The sequence below is a fragment of the Lactuca saligna genome, chromosome 6, assembly GCF_052625555.1.
Source record: "Lactuca saligna cultivar CGN05327 chromosome 6, ASM5262555v1, whole genome shotgun sequence".
Lineage (NCBI taxonomy): Eukaryota > Viridiplantae > Streptophyta > Magnoliopsida > Asterales > Asteraceae > Lactuca > Lactuca saligna.
In genome coordinates this window covers 148,215,365-148,235,773 of record NC_136422.1, presented here as the reverse complement: position 1 = coordinate 148,235,773, position 20,409 = coordinate 148,215,365, and the positions used below count along the sequence as shown (strand labels likewise).

Genomic DNA, 20,409 nt, shown 5'->3' with positions numbered 1-20,409 from the left:
ATCATTCGTGTAATTTACTCTTAATTTTAATTTGTTTGTATGTTATTTCATTTGGCATTATATATTTGTCATTGAATTCGTGTACAAACAATGTGCAACACGCATTGATTCCTGTAACTTTGAGATAAATTCAGAAATTAAGAAAAAAAAAAAAAAAAACCGTGACCTTTTTCCTCTAATATACCTCTTCTGAAATATATGAAGGTAGTTAGATTTTTCCACTGAATATTTTGACGTTGTCACTGCATAATTAATGGATGAACAATTATCCCCCTCGTAGTATTCAATTTTAAAATACGATAACCTTGTAAAATTTTGTTAAATTTAAAAACTTAATACAATGTTTTAAAATTGTCTTTGATCCTTTACAAACTTTGTTTGGATCGGAACTTTATTTTTATAAACTGTGGTCCACTTTGTAAATGAGTTCTCCAACGCATCACTTGTTGTGATTAAATACTAATCATATAAAAGATAAAGTTAATACGATAAAACAAAATAAAAAATCTCATAAAAATCACCTTACAGAAACAAACCTAAACCTAGAATAATTTAATTGATTAAATCAACAACATGAAAAAGTTCCCAAAAACACAACGTTTTGTTGTTGAATTAGAATTTAATCTCCTTTTGAAAGCTATTGACATGAACTAATAATATTCCGTTCACCATTTCTTATGATCTTCCCATTTGAATTTGTATAACATGATATGAAATTTTGCTACTGAATCAAAAGTTTTGATAGGATATATTTATAGAGTACACTTTTGAAAAAAAAAATTATATGTTTACACACATGAAATTTCAACAATGAATTAGAATTTAATCTTTTTTTGAAGGCTGTTGACATGAACTAATAATATTCTGTTCATCATTTCTTATGATGTTCCCATTTGAATTTGTATAACATGATATGAAATTTTGCTGCTGAATCGAAAGTTTTGATAGGATATATTTGTAGAGTGCACTTTTGAAAAAAAAAAATGATATTTTACACACATGGAATTTCACAATTTTTGTTGGTTGATTTCTTCCTATTTTAATGGCTCCACCTTGCATTTTTAGAGGGGCCTTAACATTTGAGCAATATATATATATATATATATATATATATATATATATATATATATATATAAAAGATTTCTTTTGGAGCTATACAAGGTTCAAACACGGAACACCAACTACATCCATTTCTGCGCTTCAACCAAATGAACTTCAAGCGCCTTTCGTTAGTTAATACATCTCAAAACTATATATATATATATATATATATATATATATATATATATATATATATATATATATATATATATATATATATATAATCACTACTTGGGGCTCCGATATTTGGCGAGGCCCAGGGCGGTCGTCCAGCTTGCTCACCCTCTAAGGCCGGCCCTAGAACCCGTTTCGTGTTTCAAACTCCAAACAACACACATGACGATAAGAACACTTCTTCAGCCGGCATTGCTTCACCCCACTCTCAAACAGTTAACTCCAAATTTTGATCCTTGAATTTACACTTGAGTTAATTTTGATTTTAAACTTTGAATGTAAACTTAAATTGATTTTGATTCGGCTAACCATTAACCTTAGAATGTAAACTTTGATATGATTTTGATTTTGTTAACTGTTAACCTTGAATGTAAACAATGAATTGGTTCTGATGTTAACTGTTTGTATAATTGTTAATGTAAACTTGAATTGTTTTTTTATTATGTTAACCATGAATATAAACTTGAACATCTTTTGATTCCAATTCAAAATTTAAACTTCGAATTGCTGTAGATTCAGATGTGTTAATCAGCTCTCTATCATTTATTCATTTAAACTGAGGGGCATACTTGTCCATACAATAAAATAAAAATAAAATAAAAAAATAAATCATCTCCGATAGATAGAAGCACCAAAGCAGATTTGTTGTTTATTGTATTACTTCGACATCATATCTTATTCTTGCTTGTCGATCTCTGATGATCAAGTGTAATGAAATCCATCTCAAACAAACTTCTTCCTTCCTTTCTCGCAAGAAAATTATTCAAATTAACTCCCAAATGCTACTCCAGTTCCCTTCTTCCACAAGACATTTACGCACAAGCAACCACCAAAACTTTCGACAATTACGAACGTGCCATCGTCCAAGCATTGAAATCATCTTCTTCCCTTTCTGCTCCACTCCTTTATGGCCAGCATCTCCATTGTCATAGCCTCAAGAAAGGATTTGACTCCAATATCTTTATACGTAACAGCTTGATCAGTTTGTATTCCAAGTTTGGTTCTATACACGATGCAGAATCCATGTTTGTCTCTGGGTTTCAATCCGATCGCGTTTCTTGTAACATTATGCTTACTTGTTATGTGAATTGTGGTCGTTTAAATGACGCCCGCCAATTGTTTGATAAAATGTCTGGGAGGAACAGCGTATCTTTTACAACGATGATAATGGGGTTGGCTCAACATGGGTTTTGGGGAGAAGCAATCCGTGTTTTTAAGGAAATGAAGTCGTTAGGTTTGGCTCCCAATGAAGTGACATTGTCGAGTGTACTGTCATCTTATTCACATTTTTCTGGGGTTAAAAACAGTCAAATTCTCCATGCATTGGTTGCTAAATCCGGCCTTGAAAATTCAAATCTTGTTTTAACTAATTTGGTTCATCTGTATTGCAGCTGTTCATCTTTGGATGATGCCAGAATTTTGTTTGATGCAATGTCAGAGAGAAATATAGTTTCTTGGAACGTAATGTTGAATGGGTACTCAAAGGCGAGGATGGCTGGAATGGCACGAGACCTGTTCGACAAAATGCCTGAAAGAGATGTAGTTTCTTGGGGCATCATCATCGAATGTGTTTTACATGTTGAAAATCTGAACCCAGCTTTGAAATTATATCGAGAAATGCTAAATACCGGGATATCTCCTAACAATGTCATGGTGGTGTACATAATCTCAGTTTGTGGCCAAGAAACAGCCTTTTCCGAAGGCCAACTGTTTCATGGTGTAAGTGTAAAACTAGGGTTTGACTCTCACGACTTTATCCAATCAACTATTATCCACTTCTATGCAGCTTGTGGCAACATCCCCCTTGCCCAAACTCAATTCCAAATAGGAAGCAAAAACAATCCATCTTTATGGAACGCTCTAATATCAGGCTTAATAAAAAACAAAATGATTGAATCCGCACGCCAACTGTTCGACAAAATGCCCGAAAGAGATGTTTTCTCATGGACCTCAATGATTTCTGGATGCTCCCAAATGAACCAACACCACATGGCTTTAGACCTTTTCCATAACATGATATCAAGTGGCATCAAACCAAACGAAGTAACAATGGTAAGCATGCTCTCATCCATTGCTAATTTAGGCAATTTACAAGATGGAAAACAAGGTCATGAATATATAATCACAAATTCAATCCCTATGAATGACAATGTAATCGCATCCATCATCGACATGTACGCCAAATGTGGGAGCATCAAGAACGCATTACAACTCTTCAACCAAGTTAAAACCAAAGTTTCCACCATTTCACCATGGAACGCGATTATATGTGGATTAGCCATGCATGGACATGCAAGATTATCTCTAAAGCTCTTTTGGGAGTTAGAGACATATAAATATAACGATGTTATAAAGATAAACTCGATCACATTTATTGGGGTGTTAAGTGCATGTTGTCATGGTGGATTGGTGAAAGAAGGGGAGAGGTATTTTGAAAGGATGAAAAGTGTGTATAATATAGAGGCGAATATGAAGCATTATGGGTGTATGGTGGATCTTTTGGGTAGAGCAGGGAGATTAGAGGAAGCTGAGGGGGTGATAAAGAGTATGCCTATGAAGGCGGATGTGGTGATATGGGGGACATTGTTGGCAGCTGCTAGAATTTATAATGATGTTGAAATGGGAGAAAGGGCAGCTGAAAATTTGGCAAAGGCTGAGCCTTTACATGGTCCAGGTAGGATTTTGTTGTCGAATATTTATGTAGATGCAGGGCGTTTGGATGATGCTGCTTTTGTAAGACGAGAAATGAAAACACGAAGATTGATGAGGTCACCAGGTTATAGTAGTGTATCTTAATTGGAATGAAGTGGGTAATTATCAAAGGAATGGAGGGCAAAAGGGGAATAATAAGGGTAAAGGTGATTTACAAGAAGTAGGGAAAGGAATGGAGGGCAAGAGGGGAATTATTTTTATATTTTGCCCTTATTGATTATAACAATATACTTCCGTTTTTTTTTTATTTATTATTATACATATCTAATTTGAAACTTGAAATGAACGGTAGTGTTTTACATTTAAGATTTTGGCCACAAACATTTGAGATTTTGACAGATTTAATCCCTTACTTTGTGGATTTTAAACTTTGGCCACAACAGTTTTTTATAAAACCTCTCTCTCTCTCTCTCTCTCTCTATATATATATATATATATATATATATATATATATATATATATATATATATATACATGTGTGTGTGTGTGAGAGAGAGAGAGAGAATTCCTAACTCACTTTCTCCTTATGATGAACATTGTTTAGTGAGTCAAGAACACAACACACACTACACACACATAGACGAAGCCAAAGGTGGGTATGTTCTTGGTTCCATGTCATAAATGAATATGGACAATGGTAGATCTGAAATGAAAACCACACACAAGACCCTACTTGAAATGAAAACCCACCATTGATGTGAAAAGAAGATGGAAGGTTGAATCTAAAACGATGAACCACTGATATAAAACGCATAGTAGCGGTTGAATAAGGCGATAATGGTGGTGACAACGCGATCTGTGGTGAGATTGGTGGCGATGGACCAGACCTATGACAAATGTGATTGTAGCGGACCAAATATGTGGCCTTGACCCATAATGGCTACAAAAGCCACCTATGAAACCTTAATATGAAATGGAAGCTGTCGACCAAAGTGATGGTTCCAGACCGGTCGAAGCAGTGCTTCTGATTTGATCCTACTCCTATATATATATATATATATATATATATATATATATATATATATATATATATATATATAGGTTCATGCGAAAACATAAATATCTTGTGAAAACGCGAAAACAGATTTTATCTTATAAAAGTTAAACACATGTACTATAAAAAATAAATTTATTAGCAATAAATTAAAGATAATAAGTTTACATTTGATTGTGTTATGATAATATAGATTTAAAAACATTTTTAATAATTACTTTTTTTTTCTCGTCCTTAACCATTTTTAAATTCACGATTTCATAATAAAAATGTCAAAAATCATATTTTGCTAATATGACACAATTGCTCATCTATTATCGATTATCATCATGTATTTCAAAGTTTAGATGAATTATTGTCCAGAAAGATAATGTTGAGGTGACACAATCTCATAGGTTTTTCTTGTTTTCGTGTTTTTGCAAATTATTTGCATTTTCGCATTAACCCTAAAGGTTAAGAACCACTAAAGATTCAAATGAGAACCACTAAAGGTTAAGAACCTAAAACCATTTTTTAACTTATAATTAAGCATATTTATTATTTCTCAAATATATATGTTTTTGAAGTTTAAAAGGGTATTTTTGTCAATAAATGTTTATAACATATTTCATTAGATATCTATTTTACACATTATCACTATTTTTTGATAAGACACAAATTTTCCCTCTCTCTCTCTCTCTCTCTCTCTCTCTCGTCTACTACCGTTATTTGCACTACCACCATTACCGGTAACCTCTGCCAGAAAAACCACCGCCGCTAGTAGACCACCACCATCAGACTGGAACCTTCAACCTTCAGATTTGTCATCATCCCCGAGCCACCACCTATTGTCACCGTTGTCAATCTCGCCACCTCCGGGTGACGTCTGAAAAAAGTCACTTTGCTTCATCAGAAGCACCACACTCTAGATCTTCGATGTTTGCGTTTGAATCTTACGGAGCACTAGAAAACCTTTTTGATCTGCTTCACCAGAACAGATCTGATAGAGCATAAAGTTTTTCATCGTCTTCAGATGATCGACAATGTCAAAATCTGTTTCTTTCTTCAAACGACCTCATGCAGATCTACGATTTAATTATCTACGATGACATATGAGTAGATATATATTAGATATGTATCAAATCTGTATCAAATCTGATGGAATTGAGATCTAAAACCAACGAACACCACCACCACCCTCAATCGCCACCATAGTTGCAACCTCTTTGCTCCTGTGAAACATGAAGAGTTTGTCTACACCTCTTTCTTTGTGATCTCAGGTGAAAAACAAGTAAATCTATATCAAATCTAACATGTTTTTGAGCTCTAACACCGACGAACAACACTGACGCCTTCAATCTCCACCACCTCTGTCACTTGTCACTCCGGTGAAACTATGTCAGGTAGCCGTCAACTATTATTTATAATATTTGGTGATGTACCACCAGATCTACATCAGATCTGATGTGTTTGATGTATTTTAGATGTAGATATGGTGGTTATTATGCACTTCAAGGTGACCACATATCAGATTTATTGTATATTCTCCTCTTCTATTCTTTATGTATTTTTTCTTTGGGTGGATTTCTGATAATAATGTTTGGATAGAAAAGTTTTCAAATTAGATGCAAAAAAGTGTTTGATGAAATGCCTTAATAAAAAGAAGTATCTTTTAAGTTGTGAATGAGTATTTAAACTAGTATATTAAGCTGTGAATAGATTTATGAAGTAGTCTTTTTAAGTTATGAATGAATTCCTAAACTAGTATTTTAAATTATGAATTATAATCAAATTAGTAGATTAAATCGTGAATTCTGATTTTTTAAAAAAATCCAAATATGATTTTTGGAGCTTCCTAAAGCATAATAGTTATACATTTGATGGTATTAGGAGCAAATAAAACGACAAAATAATATGTATTAATGATCTTTTTTCTCTTACTTATTTTTTAATCTCTCAAAAGCTTAATGCTTAGTGTATCATTATCACCTTCCTTTTTACTCGTTTATGTAACCATTGAATAGTATTGAGGATATATTTATTAAATTGTGTATTTATTGTATTAAGTTGTGAATTTTATATATTAAGCTTTGATTTTTTTTTTTGTTTTAAACTATGAATTTTCTGTTTAAAATGTGAACAGGCTATATTAAACTGCTAATTTTATGTATTAAACTGTGATTTTTGTGTTTAAAATTTTAAATTGATAACATTTATTATATTGTTTTTTTTTTATGGTTTTCCTTTCTGTTATGGTGTGAATTTAATATTTAATATCTCATTTATCGTTTATTTTTGTTAATCTTAATTTTAACTAATGTTAAGTTGTAAATATATAATTTTTTTGAATTAAATTGTGAATTTATTGTAGTATGTTCTGAGTTTTGTCTATTGAATTTTGATTTTTTTTTTGTTTTGTTTTAAGTTGTGTGTTGACTGCATTAAGCTGTGAATTGTACGTTTTAATTGTAAATTGACTAATTAAGCTATGAATTTTATATTTTAAATTATAAATTGACTATATTAAGAATAAGCTATGAATTTTATATTTTAAATTATAAATTGACTACATTAAGAATTTGAAGTTGATAATATGGCTGTAAATACATAATTTTTATATATTAAACTTTGGATTTATTATATTAAGTTATGAATTTTGTGTATGAAGCTGTGATTTTAGGTTTTAAGCTGTGAATTGACTGCATTAAACTGTGGATTTTTCTACTTAAACTGTGAATTGACTTTATTAAGCTGTGGATTTTGTATATTAAACTGTGATTTTTATGTTATAAATTATTACTTGATTACATTAGGCTGTAAATTCTCTATTTATATAGTGAATTAATTGTGAAGTTTTTAAACAAATTATGTTAAATTATGAATGATTTATATATGAATGTTTGTATTTATATACTGTTAATATATTTTTTTTGTTGTATAAATATGTAACTAAAGTATTAGTTTTTATAATTGTTTTATATTAAACTCTGAATAAGTTAATTAATTAGTTTATTGAATTGTGAATATAATGTTTAAGCTATCAATCAATGTTTTTAGATTTGATTTGGAACGAATGATGATTGCGACGATCACACGGGTGGTTGGTGGTGATGTGTGGTAGTCGGTCATGATGGTGGTGGGAGAGTTTTAGTTTGACTTTCTTTAAATATGTGACTTAATATACAATGTATTGTATTATGTTATCTTGTGAATTTTATCTATCAAACTTAAAATGGACTATGAATATTGTATTTTAAATTGTGAAAATTTCTTATACATGATACATATATTTTTAAAGAAATCTAAAATTAAAAAAAAATTGATTTTTTCGAGCATAATTCTATTTTTTTTACTAAAATTTTATATATTTTGGCTGAAAAAAAAAGTATTACCAAAGAAATATGAACTATAATGTTTTTTCTATTAAGCTGTGAATACGATCAGAAAACTGCTACTAAATTTAATGTTAGTTCGACGGCGATGCTGGTCCGATGCCAGTCCGACAACAAGTACCAAGTAGTTTCTAAAATAAGGAACGAAAAGATTTCTTAATAGTTAATCAATATAAATGATGGATTTGTCCAAAATGTCATTGATGAAAACATTTAAAAAATGGTTTTTAACCATTTTGTTCTCATTTGAATTTCTCTCTCTCTCACTCTCTCTCTCTCTCTCTCTCTCTCTCTCTATATATATATATATATATATATATATATATATATATATATATATATATATATATACTAGGTTAAAACCCGTGTGATACACGGATTGACAAATTAAAATACCAAAACTAATACATAATAGGTGGTTTGCAAAAAAAAAAAAAAAAAAAAAGCAACAATATTCAAATCTATCTAGATGTCATGCTATAATTTGGTAATTTTTCAAAATACAATGTTAAAACAGAAAGAAATAAAAGTTTGATGCTATAATAAATAAATCAACAAAAATACGTTGTCATTTCTTGTTAATTATATAATGTCTTGATAAGAAAAATAATAATAAGAAAAATTATGATTCAATTTGAGTCTTAAGGAAGCCATGACTAAATAACTTGAAACCTAAAAAGATGCAACAAACTTTAACAACCCACTCTTAAATGCATAGCACCAACCAACACTTTAACAATGAAACTCACTGGGAATTAGGAAGCAATCACCACAAATTGAATGTGAGACACGTGTATTATACGCGTCGATTAAAACAAAAATTATATATGATGGTGTAAATATTAAACATTTTTAAAATAAAATTTAAAAAAAAATACAAACGAAATGACAAATAAATAAATAATTCATTGTAGGAAACCTAACTATTAAAATTGATATATGAAACCTAACGACACTTTTTTAACCAAATGTCTGTTAAATATATTTTTTTTAAAGAACTCTTAAATGTACCCCATATCTTCTTAAAAGATATAATTTGTAGATAAATATAATAGTTAAAATCTCTTTGATACGTTTATGTGGATTACAATCACAAACTCGTACACAACCAAACATACTTTGACAAAGGCATCCCAATTACAACAATGTTCTTGGAAAGTACATTTACAATTTTATAGTTAACAACTTAAACATAAGAAGTTTCTCCATATAAATAAAAGAGTACAATACTACGACTAAGAAGTTAATATTATTAAAATGTACAAATAACTTTATAATGAAAAACTAAAACATAAGCACATAGTACCGGTCTTTTGTCTGCACACTAAACTGAAATCAAGTTGAAGCGTAAATTTTAAAAACGAAAACGCTCACATGTGAATATTTTAGAAGAAGGGATTTAAAAAAAAACATGGTTATATGCAAGGAATAACAATGTACTTCTCATTCTCCCCCTTTATTATAGAATCATACTTTCTCATTGCCCTTTACAAAATTGGCTAAAAGTTCAAGAAACTTGATTGAATAAGAAAATATGTAACTTTCTTTTTGTGTAACATTTTTATCCCAGTTTTTTTTACAGGAATGGTCCTTGATACTTATTTGTTGAAAGCAAAAAAAATTAATATCAAATTTTAGTACAGAACAATACGCAGGAACTTTGAGCATGTACACAAGAAAGCACAAAGATGAAATGGAACTAAAAAAAACTGAGCCCTTCAATGAACTAACTTTAAATGTTCGCTTCTTAACCCTAAGCAAGTTGAATGACAGTGATTTTTATAACAAAATCCTGCAATATGAAAATGAAAAATTTTAAACTCAGTATCCTTACCCAATGAATGCAAAACAAAAAGCTTCTAAGCTTCTCATGTTTTAGTCTCAAGTATCCTGAATAAATGTCAAAACAAAGATTCTGGTACAATCTAACTTCCTTGAATTGGTTATATACAACATCACATGCAATACACATGTATGTAGATGAAAATGAGATGAAGGGCAGGTTTGTCAAGCACCGGTTACTGGCCAAGATCAAGAGTAGTATCTCGCTAATAGAACTTGATATTTTAGTTCCTCAAGAATGTAGTCTAAAGGAGTTGTTGAAAAAGGGCGATAATTTGGTCTTGAGAGTCGAATCAAATGAGAAATCTCCAAAACGTTATTAATGAAAAGATTTTTGGCACCTAAAATTAAAATTAAAACTTATTTCCATATTTTCCATATAGAATATAGTGGGACGAAATCATTTTTGGTTTCTCTTGATTGAGCAAAAAGACTAAACATAGGAATTCACAAATGGAAGGTTACAACACTTCGGAAAGAAAGAAAAACTATTAAAAGCCAGAAGTGAAAGAAATTGTAAGAGGGGTATTGGTACAATGTCCCCATAGAAAGAATTCAAGAAAAACTTACATTTGTTACATAAAGTCGTGAAACAACACTTGTTGTGTGAACAACATCTTTCATCACTTCTTTGCACAAAGGGCAATGAAGTTATGGCGGGGGAACATCAGTAGTATGTGACTACATGTAGAAGGCGTTCCATCCTTCTTCTGAAAAGCCGCCTATTGTAAAATTATTACACACAAAAATATTAGTTAATTTATAAACACAACATTGTTAAATTCAAGCAAACAAATAAACGTACTCATTCGACTTCAGAACTGCCACTTCCCAACTTGGCCATTGGGTTTTACATATGTGGCAAAGATATTTTCCAAATTTATATTTTCTATTCAGTTAGATTTTTCTTCTTCTTTATCCTCAATAGTAATCTCCTCTCCTATATATTTTTTGAGGCCTCTCTGGATCAGATCTTAATCCAGTGCAATTTAATTGATGACCTCAAGGTTATATGACTTATATCGGTCAAAGATCACCTAAAACTACCACATACATTAAAAATGATTATTAATTTCTTACTTTCGATAAGGATTTAGGCTAAAAGTCCAACAAAAGTCAATTAGCACGAAACCATGAAACCCACAGTGGCATTAAATCAAACACGTTGTGGGTAGAATCCAAATCAAGAAATTAAACCAAATGTTAGACACAGACACATAAGAAAAAACAAACAAACAAACAGAAAACAATTATAGTATTCGATCAAACCAGATAATCAAACTTAGAATATTTTTGAAATCAATGGTGATAACTTATTTGTATTTGAGGGTTGGAACAAACATTTCAAGTTAGACTCATCAAGAACAAAACAATGGAAGAACAACAAAGTTTAAATCCACAGGAAGAGTATAATAATCCCAGAAACCTCCATCTTTGTCAAGAAAAAAAAAATCTTAAACACGTGTGTTAGGGTTATAAAGCTTCATCCGTGTAGAAAAAACATGATTTCATAAATTCCTCGTTCTATTGTAAGCTATCATTGGTCTCGAAAGAAAGGTGGAGAGAAATCAAAGGTTTTATCCGATCAGACGAAGGATTTTGGCATTTAAAATTCGTTTCCAAAACTAAGAAGGCGAAACCGAAGGAGATACAGGCGTGATTTTTGGCTTTAAGGGCAAATATGAAATTTCACTTTGATGTTTTGAGCGGGAAAATTAGCTTGGGAGGGGCTTAGCAATTGCAATCTACTTATTTATTAGATTAGGGATATATATATATATATATATATATATATATATATATATATATATATATATATATATATATATATATATATATATATATATATATATATATATATATATAATAAAAGAACTTCAGAAATAGTCCTACCTTAGTGAAATGACTAAAATATTCTTAAGTTAACATACAAAATTTGACGAAGTGAAAAATAATAACCTTTTATTAAAAAATATGAAACCACGGAGACCTCCATGAGATTTTATTTTAACTTAAGGACTATACCTTAGATTTTAAAGAAACATAACATACAATTTAGACAAAATTGCAAGAATGGTTCTTGTGGTTATGTCGAAATTGCCACTTTGAGCCAAACAGGTTTGGACTAGCACTCATGATCCAAAGATTTTCATTTTCTTGCCACTTTGGTTCAATTTACTTTAATTTTTTTTAATAATAACCATTTTGCCCTTTCTTTTTATTTTTTCAGTTTTTTTTTATTATTTATTCAAATGCTTTTATCAAAAGAAAAAGAAAAAAGAAAATAGATTTCTCTCCTCTCTCTCTCTCTCTCTCTCTCCCCCTTATGGTAGACCACCACCATCGCTACTAAATCTACCCAACACTTCGTCTGCTTCACACATCTTCATCCTCTATGAAGATCTCATCCAGATCATTCCTCAGTCCAGCCAGGGTTGGGGCTGCTCATGACCCACCACCGCTTTTCCTCTCAAACTCACACAACCATAGGCTCAGAAATAGTCGTAGCATCAAAGGCGGCGCGTCTCCCGTAATGTTCCCTACCATCGGTAAAAAAAAGAGGAAGCAGTTTCGAAAACCCAAAACCGTCTTCCCCTAAAGTTACCTGCATTTGTCAGGTTAGGATGAAGAGCAAGAAGAAGCACACGAAAAATCTGAGTTTATCAAGACGACAGAGCACCGACGAAGTTAGTTTCAGGAGATTCGAGCATTCCGGTAATGGGTTCGGTAGTCAAAGTCAAAATCTTGGTTCTAATCAAGAGTGTTTACCATTGCAGAGGAATAATCAGAGATGGGTTCATTTACCATTGACGATTTGTGAAGGTTTAAGAGCGTTTGGGTCTGAGGTAAGCTGTTTGTTTCCTTACCGGTCTTCGTGTTCTTCAATGACGGGGATAGAGAAAGAGGAAAAAATGGTTGGCGAAAATAGACATGGGTCTTATGGTGCGGTGTTTGCACGGTGGTTGGTGGCATTGTAGGGAGGTGATGGAAGTGGAAGAGATGCCAATGGTGGTGAGAGAGTGGTTGAGTTAATCGCCGGAGACTATAATGATGAGAATGAGGAAATTAATGAGATGGGTATTATGAATTCAAGAAGACATGTATTTCAAGACTTCGAGATTGTAAACGACATCGTCTTTGGGACAATCGATTAAGCTAGGGTGAGCTTTTATGTACCACCTAAAAATGTTTTGTTATTGATGAGGTGTAGATATGATCCTATGAAGATGGAAGCTCTCACGAATCAATTTTGGGAATCAAATATGGAGAAAAACAATGAGGAAAATGACGATGAAGATAGCGTGATTCCTGAAAATCTTCAGCAGAGAGAGAGAGAGAGAGAGAGAGAGAGAGAGAGAGAGAGAGAGAAATGTATTTTCTTTTTTCTTTTTCTTTTAATAAAAATATTTGAATAAATAATAAAAAAACTGAAAAAATAAAAAGAAATGGCAAAATGGTTATTATCAAAAAATTTAAAGTAAATTGGATCAAAGTAGCAAGAAAATGAAAACCTTTGGACCATGAGTGCTAGTCCAAACCTGTTTGGTTCTAGCAATTTCAACCTAACCACATGTACCATTCTTGCAATTTTGTCTACAATTTAAAAGCAGCCACGCTTCCTTGAAGCATGGGCTGATGCTTCATCCAGTTTGGATCTAGTTGATACATGTGAGCTGCCGCTTAATTCTTTTCTTTTTGTGCGTTAACCTCCCAGTGCCCAAAGACTCCTACCTTCATCATGATTCTTAAATTGGTCTGTTTACACTTTTTGGGCTTAAACGGGCTGCTTATTCCATGTTGGACAGCCTTCTGTCCAACTGTAATCAACGATAAAAAAAAGAATCAAATCGTCATCTAAATCCATTTATTTTCAGTGGGATCCAATATCAACAAGTTAGGAAGACGTTTGTGTCAATTTGACAACGTTTGCCTTTCTGATTGCTTATTTGAATAAATTGGCTTAATAATGTCAGATATCTGAAAATTCATTTATATCGTTTGTTTTTTTGTCGCTCATTCGGCCTTCGATGTGACTACTATCAGTACGTAAAATACCATCTTGTTTGTATAAATCTATATAAAATTCGTTTAAACGAGTAAAAATATTCAAAACAATAAATCTAATGATTTAATACAAAAAAATATTAAAGATGCTAAAACTAAGATCAATTGCATGCAAAAATTAATAAGAAAATCAAGTTCTCAATCATATTGCATAATATAAATTTAAAAGATGAAGGAAAAATGATGTCATTATAATGAAAATTAAAAGTGACCAATAATCGAAGTAGTGGGTACTAGTACGCCGAAATACATGACGAGTAGAGGGGAAATATATGACCGCATTGATAACCACAACTTACGTGTTGATTTTGTGGAACATATATTTAATACTTATTTAAATCATGTTGCTGACAATTCGTAGAACGATTTGTTTGAGGATACAAATGAGGATTCAAATATGTTTGAAGATGAATTTAGATGATGCTAAACGTGATGTACTATTTTAATATGTTTTAGTTTTATCTAAATTTTATTTATGTAGTTTTTATTTCGATTATGTTTTTTAATTAATGAGATAGTTTTCTTTTTATTAATTTTATATAATTAATAAGTTATATTTTCATATTTAATTAAGTGAAAAAGAAAAATAAATAAGATGGAGCGAAATATGACTATTTTCTATGATACGATGGGCAAGAAAAATAACATGATGAAAAAAAAAACGCTAAGATATTGAAAATATACACCTTAATCTATAAACGGATGAAATGAGAGACACTGATAAGATATACTTTAGAGTTTAGCCTAAATAGGTTGAATGATGAAATAAAACTATAGAAGAATAAAATAAGAAGAAATTTCATTTTTCCTAAGTCGAATTTACTCTTAACCAATTTAACTTTATAAATAGTTTAGAAAATAAAAAAGTAAATAAAAACGGAACCCTGCCTAAGTGGTTGACCCAACATGACCGATGGAAGCTAGTTAGAATCTTGAAAATAACTAACAAGGTTTTGAAAACCAAAGAATCTTCCTAACTTTCTCCTCCCATTTTCTTGTTGCATTCATTTTGTCCAAAGCTCGCCTTCACGTCACATCACAACATAGAAATTACCCCAACTTTTATTATATTATGTTGTCCTATACACATTTTGTATAATCTAATCCAATTTTAGATACCCATAAAAAATCTGTTATTATCTTATGATATTTTTCTTTTATATAATAATGAATTAATTTAAATGTGAAATAAAAAAAATGATTTAGCATATCAGACATCACGTATTTACAAAACAACCATATATAATAACTTATATAACCATGAGGTTTTAGTTTGCTGGTTTTATGAATAAAATTTCACGTATAATGTCCAAGATTCAAATTATGATACATATAAAATATTACAAGTAACATCATGTGAATTTATTCAAATAATACACGATTCACTATTATTTTTTTTTTATAACTTATACATAAATTATTTTAAGAAGATATTACAAATTAAAAAGTAAAATCCTCGAATAACATCGATTTAAAGTTGTACGTTCCTCAATACTTACTATAATTTCTTTTAGAACAAATTATAGAAATAATCCATATGATTTATCACAATTATACGTTTGGTCCTTAATTTTTGTTTTTCTTACACCGAGACGATCCTGTAATTGTTTTCTCTTGTGAAATTTGTCCTGACATATATAAAAAAAGACTATATTTTCCTTATTTATTTCTTTATCCATTTATTTATTTATTATTGATAAATAAACTAAATATCAAAAAATAAAAAATAAAATTCCTAAACCTAATCCCTTCCATCTCCCACCTTGGTTTTAGCCTTTTGGTGGAGGAAGTTTGGTAATTGCAAGTTACAAAAAAATTGAGTTGAGCTCTGATTAATCAGAGATCTGTGTTAATGGTGGTGCGTCACTTTGTGTTTTGTTTGATCCTCTTTACTTTGATGGTAGTTTTAGGAAGGTTGGTGATCAAAGTTACAAAAACTTCAAGATCCATCAAATTAAAGCATGTTCCAGATATGTTTTTGATTTAAGTATTTGATTTTGGTTTTAATATTTTTTGTTCAACTTCAATTCTACGTTTGATTTTGATACTGGTTTTATTAAAAAATATTTATAATGGTAAAATAGTCTTTTTTTTTTTTTTTTTTTTTATTATTATTTTTTTTAATTTTTATATATATATAACCGAGACCAACAGTGCAATAAAACATGTTAAAAAAATGTCAGGGACCAAATATAAAATTTTGACAAACCACAGGGACTGTTTTACTAATTTGTTCTTGCTTTTATAAATACGCCAACTTTGTAGACAAACTAAAATAACAGTCATGTACAGGTTTTTCGGTTATAGCATCTTTTTCTTCCTCTCTCTCGTCCAAGGTGTATTTCCCGCCAGAACCGTTCCTCCGACATCACCACCAGAATTAACAGTCAAAGACCTCTCAGGTAACGACACGTGGAAGAGCTTCTCCAAGTTCATGAACGCCGGCAAGGGTGCTAACTTCTCTGGCATGTCTGAGCTCAAGAAATACTTCCACCGATTTGGCTACATCGACGTCATCGACAACTTTACCGACACCTTCGACGAAACCCTTGAATCCGCCGTCTTAAACTACCAGAAAAAACTGGGGTTGCCGATCACTGGGAAGTTGGACTCCGACACTGTCACTCAGATCATGTCGCCGCGGTGTGGCGTCTCCGACAGAGACATTCCAAACCGGAAACACAAATTTCACATGATTAAACATTACGCGTTCTTTGCCGGTGAGCCGAGGTGGAGGAAACCGGCGAAGTCGGAGACAATGACACTAACGTACGCTTTTTCCGACACCCATATGATTGATTACATTAGTTACTCCGACATACAAGATGTTTTCCAGCGTTCTTTTTCGAGGTGGGCGTCTACGATCCCTGTGAGCTTCAATGAGGTAGACGATTACCGAAAAGCAGATATAAAAATAGCTTTTTATCAAGGGGATCACGGCGACGGAGTGTCGTTTGACGGCGTTTTAGGGGTGTTGGCGCACGCTTTCTCGCCGGAAAACGGTAGGCTCCATTTAGACAAAGCTGAAACATGGGCCGTTGATTTCAAATCGAGTAAATCAAATGTGGCTGTTGATTTGGAGTCGGTTGCTACCCATGAAATCGGGCACATACTCGGGTTGGCCCATTCGTCGGTTCAGGAGGCAATTATGTATCCGAGTTTGGGTCCGAGAACTAAAAAAGTGGAACTTAAAATTGATGATGTAAAGGGGATCCAGGAGCTATACGGGTCAAACCCGGATTTTAGGTATACCCCATCTATGGAATCAGATATTTCCTATGTTACCCGAACCCGGATAGGAAATTGGGTCAAGTGGGTGATTTCATTGGTGTTATTTGTGGGTTTTTTACTTTGATGACAAATTTAATTTATTCTTTTCTTCTTTTCCTAATTTTATAAATCATATTTAGAATCTTGAAAATAACTAACAGGGTTTTGAACCAAAGAATCTTCCTAGCTTTCTCCTCCCATTTTCTTGTTGCATTCATTCTGTCCAAACCTCGCCTTCATTTCAATTCACAACTTAGAATTACTCCAACTTTATATTTTATGTTGTCCTATACACATTTTGTATAATCTACCCAATTTTAGATACCCATAAAAAATCTATTATTATCGTATAATATATTTTTTAATATAATAATGTATTAATTTAAATTTGAAATAAAAATTTTGATTTAGCATATTAGACATCACGTATTTACCAAACAACCATATAATAACTTATATAACTATGAGGTTTTAGTTTGATGAGTGAATCCACATATAATATAATGTTCAAGGTTCAAATTGTGATACATATAAAATATTACGATTAAGATCATGTGAATTTACTCAAATAATACACGATTTACTATTATTTTATTATAACTTACACATAAATTATTTAGAGAAGATACTAAAAATTAAAAAGTAAAATCCTCGAATAACTTGTACATGTATTTAAAGTTGTACATTCCTCAATATTTACTATAATTGCTTTTATAAATACTCCAATTTTGTAGACAAACTAAAGCCATGTATAGGTTTTTCGTTTATAGCATGTTTTTCTTCCTCTCTCTCCTCCAATGTGTATTTCCCACCAGAATCGTTCCTCCGACATCACCACAAGAATTAACAGTCAAAGACCTCTCAGGTAACGACACGTGGAAGAGCTTCTCCAAGTTCATGAATGCCGGCAAGGGTGCTAACTTCTCCGGCATGTCTGAGCTCAAGAAATACTTCCACCGATTTGGCTACATCGACGTCATCAACAACTTTACTGACACCTTCGACGAAACCCTTGAAACCGCCGTCTTAAACTACCAGAAAAAACTGGGGTTGCCGATCACTGGGAAATTGGACTTCAACACTGTGACTCAGATCATGTCGCCGCGGTGTGGCGTCTCCGGCGGAGACATTCCAAACCGGAAACATAAATTCCACATGAGTAAGCATTACGCGTTCTTTCCCGGTGAGCCGAGGTGGAGAAAACTGGCGAAGTCGGAGATAATGACGCTAACGTACGCTTTTTCCGACACTCATATGATTGATTATATTAGTTACTCTGACATACGAGATGTTTTCCAGCGTTCTTTTTCAAGGTGGGCGTCTACGATTCCTGTGAGCTTCAAGGAAGTAGACGATTACCGAAAAGCAGATATAAAAATAGCTTTTTATGAAGGGGATCACGGCGACGGAATGGCGTTTGACGGCGTTTTAGGGGTGCTGGCTCACGCTTTCTCGCCGGAAAACGGTAGGCTCCATTTAGACAAAGCTGAAACGTGGGCCGTTGATTTCAAATCAAGTAAATCAAATGTGGCCGTTGATTTGGAGTCAGTTGCGACTCATGAAATCGGGCATATACTTGGGTTGGCCCATTCGTCGGTTCAGGAGGCGATTATGTACCCGAGTTTGGGTCCGAGAACTAAAAAAGTGGATCTTAAAATTGATGATGTAAAGGGGATCCAGGAGCTATACGGGTCAAACCCGGATTTTAGGTATACTCCATCCATGGAATCGGATATTTCGAATGTTACCCGAACCTGGATAGGAAATTGGATCAAGTGGGTGATTTCATTGGTGTTGCTTGTGGATTTTTTACTTTGACGACAAATTTAATTCATTTTTTTTTCCTAATTTTATAAAACATATTTAAATATTTTATTGTTTTGGACAAGATAACTTTATAAAATAGATTTATGGAAAGGATGTATGTTTTTTTGTCACCTTATCGCCTTACCATAGAACTAGTGTGCATCAAATAAATATATAGAAATATAAAGATTTTAATTTTTCAATAAAGTGTAGATATGTAAAGATTTTAATTTTTCAAAAATGTCTGCTTGACGATTGAAAAGTGAAAACAACTTTTTATTTGTAAATAAACTTTTTTTTTTTCAAATTGATGGCGGTTTATAACTTTATTACTATAACTTTTCATTCTAAATTTTCATTTCGTTATTTAAATAAAACATGTTATATACGTTTTCACGACATAATCTAAAAAACATGTAAAATAACAACAAATAATGAAGATGATATGAACCAAACCATCATAGGCTGAAAATCTGTAATGGAAATCTGTAATGAATGATTGAAAATAATTGTAGTTGCATAATAACTATCTATCATCATCATCCATCAAGGTTCGTTAGACACCATTATGGCCCATATCATTTCTTCTATATTATATCGCGAGAACCAACTCTCATAAGGTGAAGGACACTTTATCATCCCTCGGATAACTAACAAGAGCCACAACTCTCAACATCTTCGTTGCCTAAATCAACAATTCCACATGCCCACCCACCCTTTATGTCATTTTGTATAATATAGGAGCGGATGTTCAATATTTTATTTAGGGCTGGAAATATATTATGTATAAAAATCGATGAGTAGGGAGGATCACAGCTAAAATTTTAAGGACCCTCGACATCACATGTGTAACTTAGTTGTGCTGAAAAACAAAATAATATGCGCGCAAGGAAACCGACAAATAATATTGAGAATTATATGTTGATTAGTTGCGAATAATAGATTTAATTATTATGAATATGTTTACCAATGGGGTATAACGAATGGCATAACGACTTTTAAGGAACATATGCCCTAGTCGTTAAACACCGAACTGGCATAACGACTTTTGAGGAAAGGAAAGGACAAAGAGAA

At 32.1% G+C, this 20,409-nt stretch overlaps 1 protein-coding gene and 2 pseudogenes across 1 annotated transcript; all 3 read left to right on the top strand.

The window, feature by feature from the left end:
* Positions 1–1,944: 1,944 nt before the first annotated feature.
* Positions 1,945–4,310, top strand: MEF18 (mitochondrial editing factor 18). The gene has a single exon (XM_078958748.1). It carries the CDS (start codon positions 1,987–1,989, stop codon positions 4,069–4,071), a length of 2,085 nt encoding a protein of 694 aa, XP_078814874.1. The 5' UTR covers positions 1,945–1,986; the 3' UTR covers positions 4,072–4,310.
* Positions 4,311–16,543: 12,233 nt separating this feature from the next.
* On the top strand, positions 16,544–17,614 carry LOC145001692 (metalloendoproteinase 1-MMP pseudogene; annotated as a pseudogene).
* Positions 17,615–18,265: 651 nt separating this feature from the next.
* Positions 18,266–19,406, top strand: LOC145001650 (metalloendoproteinase 1-MMP pseudogene; annotated as a pseudogene).
* Positions 19,407–20,409: the final 1,003 nt, after the last annotated feature.